General features: G+C 60.9%; 1 protein-coding gene and 1 long non-coding RNA gene across 3 annotated transcripts; one reads left to right on the plus strand and one right to left on the minus strand.

Annotated features, from left to right (window-relative positions):
- Positions 1–1,110: 1,110 nt before the first annotated feature.
- On the minus strand, positions 1,111–9,682 carry LOC132672423 (uncharacterized). Of its 2 annotated transcripts, XR_009607515.3 has the most exons (4): positions 8,853–9,682; positions 6,460–6,578; positions 2,596–2,773; positions 1,111–1,443 (listed from the first exon to the last, which is right to left on the minus strand). It is a non-coding gene; the product is annotated as an uncharacterized LOC132672423 (long non-coding RNA). The 2 variants fall into 2 exon arrangements; XR_009607516.3 differs by lacking the exons at positions 6,460–6,578; positions 8,853–9,682 and adding an exon at positions 4,001–4,195.
- Positions 8,367–25,061, plus strand: PLEKHG5 (pleckstrin homology and RhoGEF domain containing G5). Its single transcript, XM_060624473.3, has 20 exons — positions 8,367–8,706; positions 14,435–14,564; positions 15,752–15,854; positions 16,232–16,289; positions 16,654–16,745; positions 17,168–17,304; positions 17,586–17,731; positions 18,213–18,407; positions 18,485–18,679; positions 18,968–19,063; positions 19,668–19,718; positions 19,825–19,974; positions 20,278–20,388; positions 20,519–20,668; positions 20,759–20,896; positions 21,071–21,190; positions 22,842–22,974; positions 23,074–23,189; positions 23,272–23,459; positions 24,281–25,061. The coding sequence occupies exons 1-20, from the start codon at positions 8,605–8,607 to the stop codon at positions 25,059–25,061; spliced, it is 3,192 nt and encodes a 1,063-aa protein (XP_060480456.1). The 5' UTR covers positions 8,367–8,604.
- Positions 25,062–25,247: the final 186 nt, after the last annotated feature.

The following is a 25,247-nucleotide window of genomic DNA, read 5'->3' on the forward strand; positions in this document are numbered from 1 at the left end:
GTGTAACGTCGGAACCTGTGTTCCTAACCACCGTGTAGCTCAGCTCTGCCAGCTGCAGGAAATTAAAAATGCCACCCTCCCCCCCCCCCCCCAGCTCCCTCTCCCACCCCCCTCCGCCCAGACACATGCTCATACATTCTGCACAGGAAGACCAGGTTAGAAGGAACACGGAGGACTGTTCTGGGGGCGGAGACAGGAGGGGGAGGCTTTCAGTTGCCGTGGTCACCGGGCAGGGGGGTGGCTGTGATGTCAGACACAATCTGCTGGCACGGATGGTGCCTGGCATTGGGGCTCTGGTGTTGGCTGGTTGCCTCTTTCCCAGATGGGGGCTCCTGGCAACAAACTGGCCTCAGCTACCCCCAACATACATCCTGCCAGGGGCCTGCAGAGCCCTGGGGCCCCTCCTTGGGTAGTTGCTCCTGGGGCAAGTCCCCAGGCTGCTGCAGGCAGGGGCAAGGGTAGGAGGGCTCGGACCACACAGAGGTGAGGCCTATGAGTTGAGAGCTGGTCTCAGCAAGTGGGGGCCCTCTGCAGCCTCCCTGTCCTAGCTCCAGCCCAGCCCCGGCCTGCCTGGAACCCAGCATGACTGCCATGGGCCAGAGGGTCACCCAGACTGCCATGGGAGACACCAGGCCCTGGCACTCGTAGGACCCACTTTAGGACAAATGGCACAGACTCACTTTGGGGCCAGGGATGCCTGAGTGATCAGAGAGGCAGGGGGGCCAGTCTTGCCAAGGGGTTGAGCAGGCTGAAGCAGAGAGTGAGAGAAGAGGCAAATGACATCCTGCTTTGCCGAGGAAGAGGAACAAAGAATGTCCTTGATGGTGACAATCACCACCACCGACCAAACGCACTTGTGCCCTAGGTGGGGTGTCAGGCCCTCATGCTTGTGTCACTGAACCCTCGAGAGGTCAGGAGGAAAGCGTTATTCTCGCATGACGTGAGGGAAATGAGACTCAGGGAGGAAAGAAGCTTTTGCCCACCTTGCACAGCATGGCCGGCAGAGCTGTTTCCAGAGGGGGATCAAGGGCCTCATTCTTGTTCCTCCCCAGCCACACTCAGAAGGCTAGCAGGATAGGACTAGCTTTTTATTTATTTATTTATTTATTTTATTTTTAAATTTTTTTGATGTTTTTATTTATTTCTGAGACAGAGAGAGACAGAGCATGAGCAGGGGAGGGGCAGAGAGAGAGGGAGACACAGAATCCGAAGCAGGCTCCAGGCTCTGAGTTGTTGGCACAGAGCCCGACGTGGGGCTCGAACTCACGAGCTGTGAGATCATGACCTGAGCTGAAGTCGGACGCCCAACCGACTGAGCCACCCAGGTGTCCCAGGACTAGCTTTTTAAAGGAGATGATGTCATTCATTCATTCACCAAATGAGCTTATAGCGTCTGCTGTGCAGGGCCCACTTCTAGGCCCAGGACCTCCTGGAGCGGACATCCTAGGAGGGGAGAAGTCAGCACTTGGGTTTGACAAGCCCGTCTCCAGGCTTTTTAAATTTCAGCCTGTCGTGGGTGCTGGGGCTTCTGAGATGAAGCAGCCGCCCCGCCCCTACCTCCTGCCCTGGGGGTTCTGGGGCACAGGCTCCTGGAGGAGGCTGCTGGCGTCCTGAGGAACGAGGAGGTGTGGAGATGGAGGGAAGCTGAGTGAGCAGAGGGGCAGGAGCCCCCCGAAGTCAGGGCCTCGGAGATCACAGGAGAGAAGTTGTACCCCTGCCCCTGCTCTGGATGAGGATGTGTAGAGTGGCTCCAAGGTCAAAGCCTACTCCTTTCCAGCTGTGTGACCCTGGGCAAGTCACTATACCTCTCTGATCTCCGTTTCTTCATCTGCAGACTGAGGCTTCTTGAGTTGTGGGTAGGATTAAACAGGGCTCAGATGTGAAGTGCTTGGCGTGGAGTGTGGCATGATGTAGGTTCAAGAGAATGCTAGCTGTTCATCCGCCATGGAAGGGGAGAGAAACCCCTAGGCTTTGGGCGTGCCCTCCTTCCCCTCCCTGAGATCTGAGACCTCCCCAGATTCCAGCCCAGACCCCAGCCAACCCCACCCAGCATGGCAAATGTTTATGGCACATCTGTCCTGTCCCCAGGGCAGGTGGAGCTTGGAGTCTTGGGAGGGGTGGAGATGAAGGGAGTGTTTGTTCCCTCTCTCAAGGGGGGCCTGGTGATGATATAGTGAGTATCCAGCCCTCCTGCAGAGTAACCACAGGACAGATGGTGTCCGGACTCCCCAACTCCTCGCCGGGCCCCCTTGAGCTGGGTGATCTGGTCAAAGTCTGCAGGGCACTCCAGGTCACAAGGGGACATGGTGGAGGGCTTTCGCTGGCCCAGGGGACATTGGACCATCACTTCAGAGGGAACTGAAGACTCAAGGGTATTTATCCTGGAGATGGGACCCTCAGGGCATCATCATTCTCAAAGGTGATGCTTCTAGCAGCCACCACTCATGTATTCAGCACCTACTGTGTGCCAGGCCCTGCTTTCTATGCCTCCCCAAAGGGACCTCCTCTGTCCTCACACCCTCCCTATGCCATAGGGACCACCCCATCTCCACATGAGCGATAGGATCCCATGAAGCAGGGGGGTAAGTGACTCACCAAGGCAAGGCCAGGACTTAAACCAGATCTGTCTGTCCTCAGAGCCTCCCATTTCTAAGGAGCTATCAGGAGGAAAGGGAGGTGACTTTTTCTGCTTGGCTCCAAGGGCCCAGGCAGGATGGGAAGTTTCCAACAGCTGAAGCTGCTCCCCAGTGTACAGGTTGTGAGCACCCCATTCCTATAAGCATTCAAGCAGAGTGGACGTTGGATTTGATGACCTTAGAGTTCCCTGCCGGTTTAACAACAGGTTGTGAGGTGGCAGGGATGAGTCAGGGGGAGGTGTGTCTAGGGGAGTGGTGGCCAGCTGAAGACCAGCGGACACAGGGCAGAGGAAGGGGCGGACTTGAGATCCTTGTGGGGAAAGAATGGGCAGGATGTAGTGAATAATGGGAGGGAGTCACCTATTCTCCAGGGTGGTGCTCTGGGAGTGCGAGGTGGGAGGCCAGGGTGCCCTTGAGAATGGCCAGATTCTGGGGATTTCTGGGGGTGACTTTTAGATGCTGGTCAGCTGTAGGCAGGTGGCAGTCCAGTCTGCAGCTGGAGGAAGCGGCAGAACCAGAGTAGCAGGGCAAACGGAAGTCCTGGGCTTTGGCTAAGTAATTCTGGGGGCAGCGGGTGACGGCATGGGGCGCCAGGCCCAAGAGGCAGGGACAGAGGATCCACCATGTGTGATGTGGCCAAGATGAGCCGTCCTGGAGTGGACCCAGCCCCAGTGAGGTCAGTGCTGCCAAAGAGGGCAGAGCCTGCTAGGAAAGAGAACCGGCAGCCTAGAGGCCTTGGCCTGGTGACCGGCTTGTGGGAGGGGGTTCTAGGTTTGGGAAAACGCTGGTGCGCCTGAGCCCAAGATCGGCCCCAGGCCCGCCACTAGTAGTGATAATTAGGGAAGGGGGTTGGTGTGCTGGGGCCAGTTCCTCTCGCAATACTCCTGTATCCTCGCCGGTGTCCTCGTGCACTCCCCGCAACCCCCGTGCCCAGCGCGGAGTTATTCTGAACTTAGGCAGCCGGGAGAGGGAAGCTGGGAAGCACCAAAGGGCCGAATGGCCCCCTTTTCAGCCATGCCAGGCACGGGCTAGGGAAAAGGAGGGGGCACAGAGATAGGCGGGCCCGTTTCTCAGGCGCCGTGGACGGCACAGTTCAGAATCCAGCGGAAGCGAGCCTGGCTTGGGGCGATGCCCGGCCGGGCTCGGCCTGAGGGTCTCTGCGCCTGGACCCCCCGGGGCCTCCCTCTCTCAGGCCGGGACTGCTTCCCGCCGCGGGCCCTCGCCGGGGACCGGCGACCTCCCGTCTTCAAGCCCAGGTTAAAGCCTAGCGACTTGGAACTTCCCGCACATTTGTGAAGAGCCAGCCCCCTCGGGGACAGTGACGACCCCTCCCTCCCGGCCCCGCAGCCCGGACCCTAGATTACCCCCCGGCGCCGGCCGCGCTTCCTTCCCGGGCTCCCCGCGCTCCCCCTCGCCAGCCGGGCGCGCCGATGGTACGTCCCGGCCCGCCCAGGTGGTAGCGCCCGCGCCGGCCTACCGTAATTCCCCTACGTCCCGCGCCCTACGCCGGCTCAGAGCCGACTGAGCCCGCCCTGCGGCTCCGGTCCCCCTGGCACTGCGCGCCCCTCGGGGCTTTGGCAGCCTTGGCCCGAGCCCCAGCCACAGGGGAGGAGACTCATGTCCCTAAGGTGAGTCTCAAGGGGAAGCTGGGGACGAGACGGGGCTGGGATCGGGACGGCTGTGGTTCCGGCGTCCAGGACTCCCCCCGAATTAATGGACAGAACCGGGAGTAAAGGGACCGACGCAGTCCCAGGGCTGCGGAGGGGGGGGGGGGTATCGATGGGCTCCACTGGCTCTACCTCCATTTACTTGAAGGTGGAATGGGCTCAAGCTCCCGCCCCCACCCCAATGATTCTAGGGTGGGGTTGGCTCGGCGCTAGGGCAGTGTGGAGCCAATGGGGACCCCTCTCCGGTGTGAGGATTGTTGACTGGGCGAGAGGATCCTGGAGTGGGGCTTGGCGCGGGGTGGCTGGGAGGCTCGGGCGACCTTGCCCAATCTGGGCGTCCGAGAGTTGGTCCGAGGCGGAAAGTCGTTTCGAGGCCGGCAGGGGGCGCGCGAGTCTGAGCCTCAGGCAGTCTGGGCCGGCTGGGACCCGATTGGGGGAGGGGAGAGGGAGAAGACCCATGAACCTGGAGAGGCCTTGGCTTGCCATGATGAAAGACGAAGAAATGGAGACCGAGGGGGTCCTGGGCCCTACAGATTCCCCAGTAACCTTCCCCAGGTTTGTGGGGCCGTAGGAGGATTTTATGTTCTTGTGCCCCTTGGCCAGGGTCCAGGCACATATTAAGGCCCAGGAGCCATCCCTAGGTAGAATATTCTAGAGAACTGGCCAGTGCCCTCTTTGCACAGATGGGCAAGGGCAGGGGTAGGTGGGACCCAGAAGCAGGTCTTCTGTAGCCCAGGCATGTGCCTTCTTCCTCATTCCCTCCCAGGGAGACTTTTATACAGTGCTGGAGAGAGAGGTATCAGGAGAAGACACTGGCTTCAATGCTGGCATCTGGGGCTCCAGGACCTGGCACATTCGTGCAGGGACTGGGCAGGAGGTGAGGTTCACTGACCACAGCCTCTGCCTCTGTCCCTAAAACTGGGTCCCAGCTGGACTGCTCCCTGGGGTGGTAGGGGCCTTGCTGACTTCTGGGGCCCACGTGGTTAGCTGGGCCTGCAGAGAGGTTCCCTGCATCCATCCAGCACAGGGCAGGGCCTCAGGGCAGGCTCTGCCTCCAGGTGGGCCCCAGAATCCAAGGACAAGGGGTGAGGCCCAGGCCTAGGGGAAGGGAGGGGCTGGGTGGGCTGTTTGGAGAGCAGCCTGGCAGAGTTGGCCCCACCCTGGCCGACCTGCTCAAACATGCAGCCTCCACCCTTGGATCTCCAAGGAGCTAGATGGGGCCTTGGGGCCAGTAGGCTCCCAGGGGAGCTCAGCCCGGATGGGGAGCCCCTGGGCAGTGGTGTCCCTCTAGCCAAGGTGCTCCAGGCCGGTTGTTGTGGGCAGAACATGGAGCTGGCCCCAGATCTATGGTCTCTCCTCCTAGACAGGGAGCTCCTCTGTCTCACCAAAGACCAGGCCGGGTCCCCCACCTGCTGTGGGGGTGGACTGCCCACAGTCCCCTGCTTTTCTGGGTTTGGGAGATGGTGCTGCGGCGGGGGAGCGGAAGGGGGGCTTCTGCCTTGGAGACTCCATTATTCATCAGCCCCAGCATCTGGTTTCTGGGTATCAGTTTCAACAAGCCAGTCCTGACTCATGAGCCTGGAGCTGGGGCTGGGCTGGAGAGGGGCCCCCTCCCCAGGGAGCCAGGGCCGAGGACTTCTTTGTCCTGGGCATGGGCTATTTCAGCTCCCTCCTCTAGAGGAAGTGGGGACCCAGGAGACTGCTGAGGCCTTCTCCCTCTCCTGGCGCGAGGGCCAGGGGCTCCTTTCCTCCCCTGACTCTGCAGCTTCCTTGACCCTCCTTCCCTCTCGGCCCTGGGGCACTAGGGCCCTGGCCTTCTGAGGAGCAGGCCCTCTGCCGTGGCTGGAGGAAGCAAGCAGCAGCATGACTGGGGAATGGCCAGGGCCTGGTCACTCAGGTGACCTCCGGTGACCTACCTGGCCCAGCCCCCGAGGTTTCTGCTTGATGTGACCTGCTAACCCCAGGCCAGTAGGATCCCCCTGAACTGGCTTTGGGACCTGCCCTGTTCCCAAGCCGGTAGAACTCAAGGCCCTGCTGTTAAACCACCACTTAGCTGGTCTCCATGCCCCCCACCCTGCCTGAGGCCCCTGGATAGTGGTCCAAAGCACAGGCATTCTTCTGTTTCCCCACTTTGCACCCGGGGCAAGCCACTTAACTTTTCCAAGCCTCAGTGTCCCCATCTGTTAAGTGGAAATGGTAACCGTGCCTCTTCCTTTGAGAGTAGTGAACAGGATACTGGCACAGGCCTGGCATTTGGGAGTGCTCAGCTGTCAGCCTGTAGGGCAGCAAGAACAGAGAATTTGTGGTAGAAACCACCGCCCAGGCCAGCAGGCCCGAGGTCACGTTTGCTAGCAAAAAGAAGCAATCCTACGGTCAGGCAGTGGGGAGGGTTTTGTCGACCACTGGCAGCAGGAAGGGACACCCTGGCAGAGATCTTCCCTGCCCTCGTGGCCTTCTCTGGCATGAAGACCCTTCCTCTGCTTTCATCCATTTGTTCTCCTAGTCTACACTGACCACCTGCTGGGTGGAGGGCGCCGTGTGGACCAGACAGCTAAGGACCCTGGGCTCTGGAGAGGATATTCAAGTGGGGAGGGGTGGTCATCAAGAAGTGAACAAGGAAGTCAAACAATTTCAGGTAGTTTTAAATGCTTAGGAGGAAAGAGTTTAGTTTAAGAGGATTGGAAGTGAGACATGTAAGGGGCTACTTATTTTGAGAGGAGGTTAAAGCCTTGTTGAGGAGGTGGCATCCACCGGGATCCAGTGCCAGCCGTGGCAAGATCAGGGGCCCAGGGTTCCAGACAGAGAACACAGAGGTGCGGGTGCTGAGCTTGGTGAGTCGTGGGGACGGACGAGGCAGGCTAGCATGGAGACCACCGTGAGGGACCTGCCGGGAGGTGAGGTCGGGGCTAGCCATGTTGGGATTTTATTCCAAATTCCTGGAAGGTTTTAAGGGAGGAGCGAGGTGTTCGGGTTTTAGTTTTCAAAAGATCTATCTGCCTGTGGTGTGGACAGTGGATGGCTTGGGCTTTGGGAGTGGAGGTGGTCCTTGAAACCTCCTGATTGGAGTAAACTGCTACCTCCTCAGAGCCATCTTCAGAGACCCTGCCCTGTTCCCCTCCTCCCCCCCCCCCGCCCCCCCATGGAGGAGGAGCTGTGTAGGGGATGGGTAGGGTGATGACATCATGTCCCCCCTGCAGCACCAGAGGTACTGAGATGGGGTCCCAAGGAGGCCATTCCAGAACAACAGAGTCAGGACTGGGTTTCAGTCCTGCCTGTAGACTTTTGAGTCACTCCATAGTTGTGCCCGCCCCCCACCTCTTGGGAGTGAGTGTAATCTACGGCGGGGACCCCACCATCACCCTCCACCCCTCCCCCCACCCCCCCACCCACCCCCCCCCCCCCCCCCCCGCCCCGCCCTAGTCCCTCTAATCTAGGGCTCTGAAGAGCGCCTCCCTGGCCGTGGGGCTGGTGGAAGGGACCCAGCCTGGAGCAGCAGAGATCTGGGGGGAAAGCCGAGTTGGGCTCCCAGGTTTTCCCGATGCTCCGTCTCACCCAACTCCTGGGGGCTCCGGAAGATCTACCATCACTGCCCTTTCCACCCACGTGCCTGCCTATCGCCTGCCGCCTCCACCAGTGGTCGCCTGGAGCCCTCCGCTCCTCTGCCTTCACCGCTGGCCTGGGCAGTGGGAGCAGGGTCCCCCAGGCCCAGGCTCTGAGGCTGGGGTCTCGAGGACTGTGCGCGGGCGCCAGGGTGACGCCCCGGAGGGGCTCTGAGCGCTGGATGTGTGGCCCGGCCAGTTGGAGGTCAGAGCAGAGACAGGTGTCCCCGTTCTGCCCCCCACCCCCTTCTGCCACCAGCTTTCGGAGGGCTCCCTTGGGAGAGGGAGAAAGGGTCCCGGAGTTGAGGTTCTGAGGCGGGGTCTCCAGGACTGAAGGGAGGGGCCTTTGGGCCCCAGACGTCGGCGTTGGGGGTGGGGTGGAGGGCCGGGCGGAGCGGGGCGCCCGCGGGGCTGGGCGGGGGGTCGGGGCTCCGCAGCCGGGGCGGGCCCGGCCCGGGCGCCCTCGTCCTGGGAGCTCCCCGAGGCCCAGAGCAGGTCCGACGGGGACGCCCGAGCCCCGAACCTTTGCGCCGGGGGCGGGGCTGGGGTCGCAGCGGAGCCGCCCCGGGATGGCCGAGGCGGGCGGGGGCCCCGGGGTCCCGGCGCGCTCGGCCGGGGGCGGGCGCGGCCGCACAATGGCAGGAAGCGGAGCCCCGCGCTTTGTCCGGCGGGCGGCGCAGACCGCCGCTTCCTCCGGCCGCCATGGGGACGGGCCCCGGCGTCTCCGGGCGCCGCGCGGCCTCCAGGCCGGGCCCCGGGCTGCCCTGTCCGGCGGAGGGTCGCGCCCGCGACGGCGAAGGCCAGGTACGGGGCGTGGGCGGCGGGGCGGGGGTGCGCGCGACCGCCCGCCCCTGGGGATGTTTCCCCACCCTGCGACCGAAGGGCCCCGGGGCGGCGAGGTGGCCCGCCAGCCCTTAGCCTTTTGTGTCTGGGGCTGCCTCCCGACTCACCTGTGGGTGCCAGGCCCTGCGCTGGGGCCCCAGCTCCCTGTCCTTCCTCCGTCCAGGCCCTGCCCACCCTCCCCCCATCCCCGCTCCAGCCTCTGGCTGGTGTGTGAGTGGGGAAGTCTGACTTCTGGTGCCCCATCCCCACCGTGCTCCCCAACGGGCCCCCTCTGTTATTCGTAAAGCTGGGGTCCATTCGCTGCCTTTGGAGGTGCTGGGTGATCTGGCTGTTCCATCCGGTGGGCTCTCCTCTCGGTGGGTTGAGTCTCGGGAACTTTTTTCCTGGGACTCTGCTGCCCCTCCCCCACTGGCAGGGGTGGTGCCGCTCTCAGAGGGTGGCCGTGGTGGGCAACAAGGAGGTGGAGAATAGGCACCTCGGTCTGAGAGAAGGTCCAAGAGTCTGGCTTTGGGAAGGGGCTGCCCTGTTTTAGCGCAGGGGAGGCCCTCGCTCCCAGAGGGAGCTGCGGACATCCAGCAGTTTGGTGGGGATGGAGGTACGAGAAGGGGTGGGGGAGCAGATTCAGAGCAAGGGGCCTCTGCTCACCCCAGTCTGAGCCTCCCAGTTGGGCTTGTGGTTCTCTCTGGGGGCTCCTGGAAGCCGTCATCAACCAGACTCGTTGAATTAAGTAAAGAAACACCCACCTGGTTCAGATCCTGGGCCTGACCCTCACATGCCCCTGGTGTCCCTGAGCCTGGGGGCTGCTGGGGGGATGGAAGCAGAACAGATCACCATGGCGGAGGGGCACTGGCTCCCATCACCATTAGTAGTGGTAGTAGTTAGTAGTAACGGGAGGAGGAGCGGTGGTGGTGTTCACCAGAGCCCAGCACAGAGCTGGGAAGTGAATCCTCCTGAGCCTCAGGGAGACCAGTGCCTCCACAGGGCGGGCGCCTAGTAGGTGCTCAATAAATGTTTGCGGAATGCTGAATCTGCTATCGGGAGTGACTCTGTGTACAATCTGCCGCCCTTACGTTAGATTGGTTTAAAAACAGGATTGTGGCAGAGAGCCAGGGACTTGGGCTGGAGGGGTCCCGGAGGCCCTCCGCAGGACTCTTCGAACCTCGCATGGCCCCTGCCATGTCACCTCCCACCCACTATGAGACTAGGGCCTGGGTAACCCGCAGGTCCGCAGTCCCACCGCTCTGTGCCTGGGCGCCAGCAAAATGAAGCCAGCGGGGAAATCACAAGAGGCCTGGAAGGGGTGGGAGGGGCCATCTGTGCCAGGCCGGCTGCCAGGCTGGATGCAGAGGCAGGGGATGGCCGCCTGGCTGGCAGACTGCGGGGCTCCTCGGGAAGAAGGGGCTGAAGTGGGGTGGGTGCCTTCCCCCCGAGTCATTGTCAAGAGGAGATGCTTGCAGCTGGTGGGGGGAGGGGCGGGGGAGGGGGGTCCAGAATCTGCAAAGCCAGGGCTGATGTCTGTCGGCCATGCAGGCAGAGCCATGGCGGAGGATAGCGGTTTTCACACTGTTTGGGAGTAGGTGAAGTGAAGGTAGAAACAGCTGCGCTGGCTGAGGGGCGCCCCTCACCCCTGCCCAAAGCCCCACGGACACACTTGAAGACCGCTGAGAAGGATGTGGGAGTTGGGCGCATGTGGCGCTCAGGCTGCCCTCGGGAGTCTGGGCCATCATGTCCACGCCCCGCCGCTCACCCGGGGCCCAGGCCTGGAAACGTCAGACCCCCTGGAGCCAGAGGAGTCCCCAGTCTGCCCCCTGCTGGCTGTCGTTTCTCTGCCCACGTTTTTGGGTGTTCTTGTTTTGTTTTGTTTTCTCTCTGACGGAGGCCTAGGAGGACACAGGAGCCCAAGCAGGCAGCATCAAACTATGACTGCTTCCCTCTTCTCTCTGTAGCACTCCCCCACCGGCCGCCCGACTGCTGCCCCCGGGCCGGCTTCCCCCGCTCCTCTCTCCCTTCTTAGCCACCCAAGAGATAGACGGTATGAATATGCTGGACATCTAGGCACTGGAGCTACACACGCTGGGCTCAAGTCCCGGCTCCGCTGGCTGTGTGACGCCCAACAAGTACCTCGCAACCTCCCTGAGTCCCACTTTCCTCCTCTGTAAAATAGGGGCAGTCGTAGCTCCTGCCTCCTCGGGGGAGGGGCCCTCTGTGCGGCCCCAGGCACACGGTGACCCTGAGTTGCAGCGATCAGACTTGTTCTTCCTCCCTTTGATTACTTTCTCTGCTGTCTGTCCTCACCCTGTCTGTCACCTTGAAAATCTCTGATGGGGCTCTCCCCAGACAAAACTCTTCAGTGACCCTGCATCACCCTGATTAGTAGACCGAACAAGTATTCACTGAGTGGCTAGGACCTGAGCTAGGGCAGTGAGTCGGACAGACTAAAATCACTGTCCTTGCAGGGCTGGCGAGCTGGAGAGGCACCAAAGTGAAACAGGCTGGTCCACCGCGGAAAGGACACCGAGGGGACAGAGAGTGTGGAGGGGCATTGACTTTAAAGCACTGTTGTTGTTTCTTAAGCTTATTTATTTATTTTTGAGAGAGAGAGAGCAAGAGCATTCCAGCCGAGCGAGTGGCAGATGGTCAGGGCTCAGAGGCAGCGAGTCGGGGTCGCCAGGGGGCGGTGGGGAGCAGGGTGAGCCAGGACGGGAGGGCAGGGCAGGGGGGCCCCTGCAGTCACCATACGGGACTCTGCCCTTTCCTGGAGTGAGATGGGAAGCCATCGAGGGTTCTGAGGAGGTGAATGTGACTCCTGGTTGAGCAGGGGCCACTCTGGCTGCTCACGGAGATGATGCTCAGGGCAGGTGGAAGCAGGGAGACTGGTTATGAGGTCACTGTTGGAATCCCACTGGGAGGTGACCGGGACGGCCACCGGGGGCAGCAGTGGGCTAATGAGCCTGGCGGGGTTGAAGCCACAGCTATTGAAGGGAGAGCCGCAAGCGTCCTCCCGTCGTTCCATCGACTGGATGGGGGTGTAACAGAACGGTCAGAGGTGACCCCAGGGATTTGGGCCTAATGTATTCATTCCCTAGGGCTGTGGTGACAGTGAACCCCGATTGCGTGGGAAGTTTATTCTCCACATATGGAGAGCCACACAGTGTAGTCTAAGCCAGTTGCCTCATTCCCACGTGTCCCTGTTTCTGTCTCTCCTCTTCTTGTGTGAGGACCCCAGTCACAGGATTACCCCATACGCCGCTTGGTGACAGACTCCAGCATGACCTCATCTTAACTAAAGGCATCTGCAATAACCCTATTTCTAAACAAGGTCACATTCTGAGGGACCCGGGGTTAGGCCTTGACCTGTTTGAGGGACGCAATTCAGCCCATACTCCCATGCAGCTGGAAGGCACTGCCACTGACTGACGTGCAGGGAGCTGCAGGTGGCAGTCTGGCAGCACACGAGAGGACGTGGGCAGTGGGAGGCACTTCTCGGAACCCAAGGGGGGCATGGAGAAGGTTGGTCTGGTGTCCTGGGTGAGGACCTGACTGAAGATTTACCTCCGGGAGCCCTCGGCACGTAGATGGCTTTTCGGGTCACGAGACTGGCTGAGTCCCCAGGGGTATGGGATGCGGATAAACGTGAGCAGGAGGCAGGCAAGGGAGCCGAATGCTGCGGGGGAAGCCGCAGAACATGGGGTCCTGGGGCCCACGGAGGAGACGGTGTGCAAGAGACCACCTGTGGCAGTGCTGGGTCCTACGCGTGGACTTAGAAACATGGTGGGGGGGAGGGAGTGCTCCTGGGTGTTGGTTAAGTGTCCAACTTCAGCTCAGGTCATGATCTCACGGTGTGTGGGTTTGAGCCCCGCATCAGGCTCTGCGCCTGCTTGGGGTTCTCTCTCAATCTCTCTCTCTCTCCCCCCACCCCAAATAAATAAATAAACTAAAAACAAACAAACAAAAAAAAACCCAGTTATTAAAAAAAAGAAAACATGGTGGGGGCCCAAGATGGGAGAGGGTCTGAGAGAGAAGGGAAGAATTAGAAAATCTTCAGTTGCAACCGTCGTAGTCATGTTTGATTTAGGCAGACGTCACCAGTGGATGTGAAAACCCTGGAGTGTGAGATTGCCGGGAACAGGATGTCTCGAAGTTATCTCCCCATGGGCTGCTTATTCATTACAGAGAGAAAAAGGGCCTTTACGCAGTACCGCGAGGCCCCCAAGGGATCCAGCCACACTGATGGGCGCACTGAGGAGGGCACAGTCCACTCTCTCGTGTCGTTGCCCCAAATGCTCAGCCCGAAACCATCCAAGGACCTCCAGAAAGATCCCCATGGAGGGGCTTTCTCCCAGACTGCTGGCTTGAATGCTTCAAAAACGTCAGTGTGATGAAAGAAAAAACAAAAAGGACAGAGAACTCTTTCTTAAAGGGATAAACAGATACAAACGAACGCATGCGCGAATCCTGAATTGGCTCCCGTATGGGGAAAAAAGCTATAAAGGCCATTGTTCAGACAGCGGACCTTAGACAGATCATATACCAGCGTTCAGTTTCCCGAGGGTGCCCATTGTTTTGGGGGTTTGTAGGAGAACGCCCGCGCCCTTCGCCAGGGGAGAGGTAGGTGACAGAGAAGGCCAGTGTGACAAAATGTTCGTGACGGGGGAAGGTAGAAGGGTGTGTGGATGTCATTGTACCGTTCTTACAGTTTTCTGTAGGTTTGAAACATTTAAAAATAGAAAGTCAGGGAAAATAAGGTAACAAGTACTGGGAGGGAAAAGTAGGAAGTGGTCAGGATGGAGACCTGTTTCACCGGGCTTCGCAGAAAGGGAACGGGGAAAGGGAGCCGCAGATGGGAAAGAACCTGTCTTGAGCCAATAGAAGGGGAGCCTGACACTATAGGGGAGGGGAGGGCTCGCTGGGAGGTGGCTGGGACCGGATCACGGTGACGCCCCCAGTGTGGGGCAGGCGGGTGGACGTGTTGGGCTGGGGTGGGGGCAGGGGACAAGGAAAGTAGGAAGCGGAGGGGTCAGAGGTAGGCTGTGGGAGCTGGAGGGCAGAGGAGAAAATGGGACAGTTATCCACAGGGATGGGGGAGAACGTGTACAGGGTGATACGGTAAATACAGTAAATACTGGTGTGTGCGGGGGGGGGGGGGGGGGAAGGGTACTACCTGATCACCCAGACTGCCAGCACCTGTCCCTAACTCCCCCACAACCCCCTTCGTCCCATGTGAGGTTGGCCATGCAGCGGCCAGACAGGTCACAGAACTTAGAGCAGAGGGTCTGGAGGGAAGGACAGGAAGGGCTTGCCGGTTCCAACACTGAGCTGGCAGAAGCAAATGGCAGCCTTGAGCATTTTGGGGTACCCTTCCTGCCTGCACCCCAGGAAGAGACCCTGGTAGCAACAGCCTCATGGTTCCTTACAGGAAGTCTCCCCTCCACGATCTGTTCCTCGAGGGCAGGGATCTGCTTTTCTCTGCACCCCTCAGAATGGAACCACGGTGGAGTTTGGGAAAGGTCTGCAGAGTGAATTCGTCAGCACAGGGCACCCTGTGGGGAATGGACGGTTGGAAAATGAAGAGCAGCCCTCGGACGGACCGCAACCCCACTTGTGCACTGCAGTGGTCGGGCCACAGGCCCGCCTGCCTGACCCTCTAAGGGGACCCAGCCCGACCCACCTTTCCCTCCTTCCCCACAAGGTATGCCACCACGCTGACTGCCAGCAGCTGCACCGCCGGGGGCCCCTCAACCTCTGCGAGGCCTGTGACAGCAAGTTCCACAGCGCCATGCATTATGATGGGCACGTCCGCTTCGACCTGCCTCCCCAAGGTGAGCGTGGGTAGGGACTCCAGCCGGGCGCGTAGGGTTCCCAGAGCAGCCCTGAACTCCCTGTTTAGGGGCACGGTGTCTTGGTAGCTGTTGGAGCTGTGACGGGCCATCAGAAGGACAAGAGTTGGGGCACCCGGGTGGCTCAGTTGGTTAAGCGGCCGACTTGACTCAGGTCATGACCTCACGGTCTGTGAGTTTGAGCCCTGCATCGGGCTCTGTGGTGATGGCTCAGAGCCTGGTGCCTGCTTTGGATTCTGTGCCTCCCTCTCTCTCCACACCTCCCCTGCTCGCACTCTCTCTCTCTCTCTCGAAAATAAATAAACATAAGAAAAAGAAGAACAAGAGTTAACTGTAAATCATGAAACCCAAGTACGTTGTGGCTCCTTCTGTGCTACAAGTTTTTAAACAAGAGAAAAGGTTGGGGACTGTGCCCCATGTTGAGAGCAGGCCTGTCTCTTCCGGGTTCTGGGTCCTTGTTGTTGGGTCTGCACATCCCATACCTGCTCCTGCCTTTCGCCCCGGGCCAGCATGGAAAAGGCCCCTTTCTTTTCCTCAGAGTAGGGGACTGCTGGGCAAATCCTCCAGCCAGGCTGCTGGCGAGCAGGGGCCGTGGGTGTGGGTGTGGGCAGGTCAGAAGGAGCTTGTAGAAAGGAACCAGAAACCCTCCTGCTGAGTGGGGACCTGGCCCAGGCCCAGCACCAACTGGCTGTGCTGGGGTGACTTACAGGCATCTGAGCCTGGCCAGAAATGCCAACCCTGTGTCTCCATTTTTAGCTGGTCAGATGGACAGAAGGACTCTCCCCCTCTGCCAAGGCCCCCTGGGACTCTGGGTGTGTTCACAGTGGTGGGGAGGTTGTGTGGAGAGGAGGCCTGAGAGAAGGAGCCGTAGACTTTGGTTCCTTCCTGCAACAATGCCAGAGGCAGAGCTTCCTTATCCCTATTTTATAGAAGGGTAGACTGAGGCCACAGGTTTGGGGGCCGGGCATCACCTGGGGTGTCATCCCAGGGTGCTTGTGTCTTTTTGAGTCTAGGGATGGATGGGTGATCAGCAGTGACTGAGCCCCTCTCTGCACAGACCTGAAGGGCCCTAGTTTGTTGGGGGTGGGGGGTTCCCAGGACTGGTAGCAGGCTAAGAAGGCAGCCAGGGAGGGAATAGGCATGACCTTTCCTCCCACTTTACCCCAAAGGCTCTGTTCTGGCCAGAAACGTGTCTACCCGGTCATGCCCCCCACGCACCAGCCCTGCAGCGGACTTGGAGGAGGAAGAGGAAAGCTCTCTGGATGGCAAAGGGTAGGTGGGCAAAGCGGACACCTGAGGGATCCCAAGGCTGGATCTCAGATCAGAGATCCAGGGACAAGAGGCTTCAGAACACCCGACTGGAGACCCCTCCATGCCCCTGTGGATGCCCTGATTCCTGGAGGAAGCTGCCCAGCCTGGGCCAGCCTCCAGCCTGGCGCAGCAGACTCCTGTCTAGGTACCACTGGGTGTGGCTCCTCGGTTGACCACCAGAGGGCACTCAGCCCCTTGTGGGCCCTGGCCTGCCTGAGCTGCACCTGAGTTAGTTATCTGATCGCCTGGGGTGAGCAGAGAGTGGGCAGCCGGGGCCTGTTCACATCCCGCCCTGGTGAGGGCCTACCCGTGCCTCCAACCTCTGCCCTGTCCTGCAGGGACCGGAAGAGCACAGGCCTGAAACTCTCCAAGAAGGCAAGGAGGAGACACACAGATGTAAGAAGCCCCTGGGCTGTCAGGGGGGTTCCTGTCAGCCCCTGCCCTTCCTGGGCCCTTTCCTTTCCATCCCCAAGACTGGGCCTGTCTGCTCTGAGCTCCAGGACCAGGAACGGGGCCTGGAGTGAGTGGGTCCCTCCCTGCCCACCCTGCCCTGCCGCCCACTACTATCCACCTTAGCTGGATGGAGATGCCACAGGAACACCTCCCTTGGGCAAGAGGGACACTGGGCACCTCCTTGGGACCGAGGCAGGCTGGGGAGATCCCTGGGTTCACTCCCATGCTGGGGTTCCCATCCTGCACCCTGGTAGCGGGGGAGGCGCCGAGACAAGGGGTGCAGAAGCTGAGACCCACACCCTTTCAGGACCCCAGCAAGGAGTGCTTCACCCTGAAGTTTGACCTGAATGTAGACATTGAGACAGAGATCGTACCAGCCATGAAGAAGAAGTCGCTGGGGTAGGGCTTGGTGGGGCCGAGGCAGGGGGAGTGGGGCCGGGGGTGCGGGTGGCTCCTTGCAGGCGTAACTGTGTGTGTCTGTGTGGTGGCCGGTGAGTGAGCGGACCCACCCATGGATTTCAACACGTGTGCGCATGGCCCAGTTCCTGGATGTGGACCAGCACGTGACAGTGTCCACCCTGGTGGCAGACACGGAAGCGGGAGGGCATGGGAGCACTGGTTTGTGTGTCGACCCATGTGGGAGCGTGCGAACCTCTGTAGGCAGCTGTGTGTGCACGCACACCTGTGTGTCCTCGTACCTGTGTGTGATCCTGCGGGTGGCTCCCTTTCCCACTGGTAAGGTGGGGTGGAGCTGGAGCTGGGCATAGGGTGGGGGTTCATGTGCCTGCCCCCTAACGGCCACCCCTCCCATCCTGGGGCAGGGAGGTGCTGCTGCCGGTATTTGAAAGGAAGGGCATCACGCTGGGCAAGGTGGATATCTACCTGGACCAATCCAACACGCCCCTGTCCCTCACCTTTGAGGCCTACAGGTTCGGGGGACACTACCTGCGGGTCAAAGGTGAGCAGTTAACCTGGCAGGTGGGGCGGCTGGGGCCTGACTGGGCCTCCCGGAGATGGCCGCTTCTTCCCAGGCTCAGATTCCCATCGGCCATGGCCCTGAGCTGGCTCATTACCATACAGGTGTCTCTGCTGGGCCCTGGCAATGGGTGCTGGCAGGGCGGGGCCTCAGGGGAGGGCAGCTAGGCCTTGGTTGGGATCCAGGAGAGAGAGGTCTTGGGTTCCCTTCTCCACCGGGCCTGGATGCTGAGGACCTCTCCTTGCCCCCGACTGCTGCCCCAGCCAAACCGGGGGACGAGGGGAAGGTGGAACAGGGAGTGAAGGACTCCAAATCCCTGAGTCTGCCAATCCTGCGGCCAGCCAGGGCCGGGCCCCCCTCCTTGGAGCGCGTGGAACCCCAGAGCCGCCGGGAGAGCCTGGACATCCTGGTGAGGGGCTGTGTCAGGGCTGGGGGCGGGGAGGGACCTTAGAGGGGAGGTCAGCTGGGCCCCTCGCCTCTTGGGATTTAATTTCCCCTTCTAGAAAATAGGGGTGGCTCTGAGGATAGGGAGCCCCAAGAGAATGGGTCTTGCCTCTGAGAGTCTGCTAACGCCTGAGGAGTGTGTGTGTGTGTGTGTGTGTGTGTGTGTGTGTATCCATTTGGAGCTGTGTGTATAAGCTGTGCCTCTAAGTGTGCCTGTGACTGTGTGGTGCTTGGGGCTGGGGGCTGGGCGGTGGTCCAGCTACACCTGTGCCTGGATCTTCAGCCCCCAGAGCATCTACGGGTCCTAGAAGAGGTGGCATCCCAGGGTGGGGGTGCAGAGACCCTCCCACGTCTCAGCTTCCCCGAGGTCCAGGAAACCCACCGTGGGGTAGTGGGGGGTGTGAGGGTCAGGGGGGCCCTGGCCTTGATCGCCCTCTCCCGGCCAGGCCCCTGGCCGCCGCCGAAAGAACATGTCGGAGTTCCTGGGGGAGACGAGCATCCCTGGGCAGGAGGCCCCCACGCCTTCCAGCTGCTCTCTGCCCAGTGGTAGCAGTGGTGGCAGCGACAGCTGGAAGAACCGGGCGGCCAGTCGCTTCAGTGGCTTCTTCAGCTCGGGCCCCAGCACCAGCGCTTTGGGCCGGGTATGTGGTCCCGTGGGCCCTGGGGCAGGGTGGCTGGCGAGCCCGTCCCCTGACCCCAGCTGTGGGTCTCCTTCCAGGAGGTAGACAAGATGGAGCAGCTGGAGGGCAAGCTGCACGCCTACAGCCTCTTTGGGCTGCCGCGGCTGCCCCGCAGGCTGCGCTTCGACCACGACTCATGGGAGGAGGAGGGGGACGAGGAGGAGGAGGAGGAGGAGGAGGACGCCTGTCTGCGGCTGGAAGACAGCTGGCGGGAGCTCATTGATGGGCCTGAGGTGGGTACAGCCGCGGCCCTTCCTCCCTTCCCTTCAGGGCAAGGGGACACTTCCAAGGACCCAGTGACAAGGTGCTCTACAAGGTGTTCCCCACCAGGCTGTGGGGAAACTGAGGCGAGGAACATGCGGTGTGCCGCTTGGCTGTTTTAGTGGTGGAGGAGGGTGCAGAACTTGGGGGACCTCATGTTTCCACGGGGAAAAGGAGGTTGCCTGCAAGGTGGCTCACCCCCTCCCGGGTCATCCGGGCACCCTCTGGGACTCCTGGCCAACCTCCTGCACTTCCCACAGAAGCTGTCCCGGAGGCAGTGCCACCAGCAGGAGGCGGTGTGGGAGCTCCTGCACACAGAAGCCTCCTACATTAAGAAACTGAGGGTGATCACCAACGTGAGTGTGGGTCCGCACCCTGCCTCCCTGCCCCCCAGGGCCTCCCTCTGGGGGCCCCTGAACAGAGTTTGGGGCTTTGCAGAAGAACAGGGGAAAGAAAGCTTTGGGCAAGTTTGCCAAGTTAGCTGAGCACTAGGCTCACTCTTGCACTCGTTCATTCAGCCACTGTCTCTGAACAGCTGCTGTGTGCCAGGTGCCCAGCAGCCCACACCCGGCCTGTGGAAGTGGAGTGTGAGTGTGTGTGTGTGTGTGTGTGTGTGTGTACTTCACCCTGGGGAGAGCACCTATCTTTGGCTTGGGGTTCAGGAAGAACTCCTTAGCTGAAACTTGGGGCCGAGCCAGGACAGAGCTGGAGGAGAGAGTTCCAGGTGTCACTGCAAGGCCAGTCTCCCAGAGCTTTCCCTCCAGGTGGGGACGAGGCAGGATGAACCCCCGGTGGGCCGTGGAGGTCGGGCCTTTTCTGAAGGGGTGAACCGTCTCTGTCCCAAGCTGTTTCAGGGCTTCCTGGGAGGGGTAAGGGGTAGAGGGGAGCCTAACAGCCTGGGGGCGGGGGGGCGTCGGGACTGGGACGCCCCCCCAGCTGCAGCGCCCCCTGCCCCCACAGCTGTTCCTCTGCTGCCTCCTGAACCTGCAAGAATCCGGGCTGCTGTGTGAGGTGAGGTGCGGCCCCGGGGGGCGGGGCGGGGGCGGGACACAAGGATGGAGCCGGAGGGGCGGGGCCCGGCCGGGGGCGGGGCCGAGCGCACCTCCCGCCCCTTCAGGTGGAGGCCGAGCGCCTGTTCAGCAACATCCCCGAGATCGTGCGGCTGCACCGCGGACTGTGGGGCAGCGTGATGGTGCCGGTGCTGGAGAAGGCGCGGCGCACGCGGGCGCTGCTGCAGCCCGGGGACTTCCTCAGAGGCTTCAAGATGGTACGGGCCGGGCCGGACACAGGGGGGGGACACCGCGGCAGGGCTAGGGCGCCGATCCCGTCTGCCCACCACCCCAGCCTCCCCGCGACCCTGGCGCCCCGTGACCCCTAGTGGTCGGAGGCAAGGAATTCCGAGGCGGTCGCCCGGGTTTGAACCCCACCTGGCCATCTGCCCTTTCTGTCTGGCGGAAGTTCAGCCTGGGGTGGTCGCGAAAGTGCGGTGAGGGAGGGCTCGTGAGGCTCCCGGCGCAGGGCCTGGCCGCGGAGAGCGCGCAGTAACCGTGCCTGTTCCGTCCCGGGCCAGTTCGGCTCCCTCTTCAAGCCCTACATCCGATACTGCATGGAGGAGGAGGGCTGCATGGAGTACATGCGCGGCCTGCTGCGCGACAACGACCTCTTCCGGGCATACGTCACGGTGAGGAAGGGCCGGGGCGCAGGACAGTTGGGCCCACCGGGGCAGCAGGTGCACTGGGGGCGGGCGGCGGGCGTGGCCTGGGACCCGGGGGCGGGGCGCGCCCTGAGCCGCGTCCCCGCCTGCGCCGCAGTGGGCCGAGAAGCATCAGCAGTGCCAGCGGCTGAAGCTGAGCGACATGCTGGCCAAGCCCCACCAGCGGCTCACCAAGTACCCGCTGCTGCTCAAGTCAGTGTTGAGGAAGACCGACGAGCCGCGCGCCAAGGAGGCCGTCGTCACCATGGTAACCGGGGAGGCGCGCGGGGTCCCTCCGCAGCTCGCGGCCGCCCCCAGACCCTGGCCCTGAACCTGCCATCGCCTGCCCGCCCTGCAGATCGACTCGGTGGAGCGCTTCATCCACCACGTGAACGCGTGCATGCGGCAGCGGCAAGAGCGGCAGCGGCTGGCGGCCGTGGTGAGCCGCATCGACGCCTACGAGGTGGTGGAGGGCAGCAACGACGAGGTGGACAAGGTGGGAGGCTGCCTGTGCGGGGGACCCTGGCCCCGCGGGAATGGAGGAGGGGCCACCCTGGCAGACAGGCGCCTAGGCCGGGAATCTTTCGCGCGGACTTCCAGTGGAGAAGGGGAGTCAGACCGTGACCTCCCTACACGTGCCCCCCCCCCCCGCCCCGCCCCCAATCACCAGCTCCTGAAGGAATTTCTGCATCTGGACCTGACAGCACCCATCCCTGGCGCCTCCCCCGAGGAGACACGACAGCTGCTGCTGGAGGGGAGCCTGAGGATGAAGGAGGGGAAGGACAGCAAGGTGAGTCTAGGGACCACCTCACGCCCGGGGCCCCTTCTGCACCCCCTCTTCCCCTGTGCGTTTGGACCACCCTTTCCTGGGGACCTTCTGGGCCCTATTTAGTGGTTCTCAGCTGCCCTGGCAGTTGGGTGGCAATTCAAGAAAGGATGACTTTGTGGTCACACGAGGGCTGATGATCTGCCTGCCATTTACTCTTTACAGATATGGCAGCAACCACACAGCCCGTGGGGTGCTGGTCTTGCCCACTTGCTGGTGCCATGTGGGTTCCTGGTGGGAGGGAGGGGGCCCATTCCAAGAGCAGGCCAGGAACAACCCGGAGCCTCGCTCCTGAGCTATTAATCCCAGGTGCTTAACCCAGAGCCTGCAAATTGTGGTTTTAAAATCACTTCCCTCTTTCTCTTTAATGTAAACCTTTTTTTTTTTTTTTATAACTAAGGTACAGTTTATTGTAATAACACCTATAAACAAAAATAACAGGCACATAGTATTGTTTTTGAGAACAAACTGAACTAATCTCTGAAAATACTTACAATCTAAACTACTACCATAGGAGATTCTAGAAAGTACAAAAATACACAAGCAGAAGTCCATTAGCCCTCACAATGATATCATCACATGTCCTGTAGCCTCTGGAAAGCTCTGCTTTTTCACTTCTGAGGGGATCAAAGTAAAAAATACAAATAATATCTTAATATTATAAACATAATTTTTTTTAAAGGAATTATTTGGTACACCTGAGTGGCTCAGTCGGTTGAGCATCTGACTCTTGATTTCAGCTCAGATCTTGATCCCTGAGTTGTGAGATCGAGCCCTGCACGAGACTCTGTGCTGACCCTGGAGCCTGCTTGGGATCCTCTCTCTTCCTCTGCCCCTCCCTGTTTTCTCTTACACAGGCACGCACTTTTTCTCTAAAATAATAATTAATTAAAACAAAATAATTTGTTTTTATTACATTTGTTTATTTTTGAGAGGCAGAGAGAAATGGAGCGTGAGCGGGAGAGGGGCAGAGAGAGAGGGAGACACAGAATCTGAAGCAGGTTCCAGGCTCTGACCTGTTGGCACAGAGCCCGATGCGGGGCTCAAACCCACAGACCACGAGATCATGACCTGAGCTGAAGTCGGACGCTCAACCGACTGAGCCACCCAGGCGCCCCTTAAAAAGAATAATTTTTATACTGTGGACTATCTAAAAGTGAACACTTTCAGCACTGCTGCCCTGGACCCCTTAATTGTTGGCTGATAGTCACTTAAGCCTCAAAATCTTCAGACATGCTTTGAACCACCCAAATGGAAGCAGTCTTTGAGCCTCGTTCAGTTATTCTCTATCATTTTAGAATATTATAATTTCTTGTGGTTTACCAATTTCTGGAATTATTTTTAAATTATAATGTAAACCTTTAATTGAAATAAATGACAAGTATGTTAGCTTCACCTTGCTTTTCATCTTAATTGTATTCCCAGATTCATGGGGGGCAGGGAGCAGGGAAGGCGTTTGACCAAACCCGGGTGCCCCCAGCAACATCACCAAAGCGCAGGCAGGAAGGGGCCCAGCCCAGGAGAGGGCGTCGCGGCAGATAGGCTGAGGTCCCAAGACCCTGGTCCTGATCCCGGGCCTGGCCTGCTCCCCTTGCTCCCCCCACCCCCACTCCAGATGGACGTGTACTGCTTCCTCTTCACGGACCTACTCTTGGTGACCAAGGCGGTGAAGAAGGCCGAGAGGACCAAGGTCATCCGGCCGCCACTGCTGGTGGACAAGATTGTGTGCCGAGAGCTTCGAGACCCTGGTGCGGAGGCCGGCCCTGCTCCCGGTGGGGTGGGGAGGGGGCCCTGATGGACAGGGGCTGTGGTCCTAGCTGGCACTGATGGGAGCCCCTCCTCACCAGGCTCCTTTCTCCTCATCTACCTGAACGAGTTCCACAGCGCTGTGGGGGCCTACACGTTCCAGGCCAGCGGCCAGGCTCTGTGCCGTGGCTGGGTGGACGCCATTTACAACGCCCAGGTGAGAGCCGGGTGGTGGGCGGGTGGGTGGCCAGGGTGGCCCGTCGGGGGGAGCCGCTCACCACCCCGTCCCCCACCCGCAGAACCAACTGCAGCAGCTGCGCACCCAGGAGCAGCCAGGCAGCCAGCCGCACCTGCAGAGCCTGGAAGAGGAGGAGGACGAAGAGGACGAGGACGAGGACGAGGAGGAAGCGGGGGAGAGTAGCGCTTCTGCCGCCAGCTCCCCCACCATCCTGCGCAGGAGCAGCAACAGTCTCAACTCCCAGCACTGGTATGCTCGCCCGGGGCCGCTCTGCGAGCCAGAGCAGGGCAGGTGCTGCGGCCCAGCCCTCCTGACCCCGAGCAGGGCCCTCTTGACCCTGAGCAGGGCCCTCCTGATCCCAGGGCCGCTGACCCCGAGCGGGGCCCTCCTGACCCCAGGGCCGCTGACACCGGGCAGGGCCCAGACTCCCCACCTTCCTCCGAATGGCTTCGTGCTGTGACCACAACGTGAGGGAGAGGGCTCTGTCTCCCACCAGAGTCCCGGCGGGGATGGCAAAAGGTTTTGACCTTGAGCGCGGACTCTGATCCCCCAGTGCCAGTGGGGTGGAGCTGAGCGGAAGATTCTTTTTTTTTTTTTTTTTTTTTTTTAATGTTTGTTTATTCTTGAGAGAGAGAGAGAGAGAGAGCGTGAGCAAGCAAGTGGGGGAGAGGCAGAGAGAGATGAAGACAGAGAATCCCAAGCAGGCTCCCTTCGCACTGCCAGCGCAGAGCCTGACACGGGGCTCAACCTCACGAGCCATGAGGTCACGACCTCAGCCGAGATCAAGAGTCAGACGCTCAACCAACTGACCCACCCGGCATCCCTGAGCTGAGGATTGTTGCACTGTGTCCAGCTGGAGGGAGGAGCGTGGTGGTGACAGACACCATTATGGGTGTCTGTGTTGTAGGCCCAGGTTGGGAGCTCTGGCTCACGGGCCACATGCCTTTGCCATCTCTGAGCCTCAGGTCGGGAGGGTGGAGGCTGTGGACCTCTGCGTTGCCAAGCACTGGCTGTACCAGGCCATCTGGGCCTCCTGAGGCTGGGCTGACTGTCCTCTCCCGGCCCCACAGCGCCTCAGATGGCTCCACGGAGACCCTGGCCATGGTTGTGGTGGAGCCTGGGGAGCCGCTGTCCTCTCCCGAGTTCGAGGGTGGCCCCTTCAGCTCCCAGTCGGACGAGACCTCTCTCGGCACCACTGCCTCATCTGTCACGCCCACCAGCGAGCTGCTGCCCCTGGGGCCCGTGGACGGCCGCTCCTGCTCCATGGACTCTGCCTACGGCACCCTGTCCCCCACCTCCCTGCGAGACTTTGTGGCCCCAGCCCCTGCGGTGGAGCCAGCGCCCCGGCCCCTGGAGTTACCACAGGCCCCTTCACCCCCACCCTCACCCCGTCTCCGCCGCCGCACCCCTGTCCAGCTGCTGCCCCGCCCGCCCCACCTGCTCAAGTCCAAATCTGAGGCTAGCCTCCTCCAGCTGCTATCAGGGGCCACTGCCCGTGGAGCGCCCCCGGCCCCCAGCCGCAGTCTGTCAGAACTCTGCTTGGCCGTTACGGTCTCTGGCACGAGGACTCAGGGCTCCCCTCAGGAAGCCGGGCCCAGCTGGGTTCACCGGGGGGCACCCAGCCCTGGCAGTGGCCCCAAGCCATCAGAGCTGGAGGGCAGAACCAGGTGCCCAGCTGGGACGCCCGAAAGACCCACCAGGAGGAGCAGAGAGCTGTCCTTGGGGGCCTCACCCAGGGTGCAGCCCGAGCCCCACCCAGGGATCTCTGCCCAGCACCGGAAGCTGACGCTGGCCCAACTGTACCGAATCAGGACCACCCTGCTGCTTAACTCCACGCTCACTGCCTCGTGAGTGGCCTGGGGAAGAGGGCTTATGGCCCAGTGTGTTGGCCTTGGGGGCACTGAGCCCCGGGAATGGGTAGGGGCACTGTCATGACGGAGCAGATGGCATTAGGAGGTGGGGATGGGAGAAGGGAGCCTGAGACCTGCTTCAGAGCCTGAATGGCAGTGTCTACAGAGGGTGGTGGGGAAGGGGCCT

The sequence above is a fragment of the Panthera onca genome, chromosome C1, assembly GCF_046562875.1.
Source record: "Panthera onca isolate mPanOnc1 chromosome C1, mPanOnc1 haplotype 2, whole genome shotgun sequence".
NCBI classification, from domain to species: domain Eukaryota; kingdom Metazoa; phylum Chordata; class Mammalia; order Carnivora; family Felidae; genus Panthera; species Panthera onca.

Excerpts from the sequence above, each read along its gene's own strand:
- PLEKHG5 (XM_060624473.3), top strand. The coding sequence starts at position 8,605 with ATGGGGACGGGCCCCGGCGTCTCCGGGCGCCGCGCGGCCTCCAGGCCG. Across the intron at positions 18,680-18,967 it reads AGCTCATTGATGGGCCTGAG|AAGCTGTCCCGGAGGCAGTG; the intron begins GTGGGTACAGCC and ends CACTTCCCACAG. Across the intron at positions 20,897-21,070 it reads GCAACGACGAGGTGGACAAG|CTCCTGAAGGAATTTCTGCA; the intron begins GTGGGAGGCTGC and ends CCCAATCACCAG.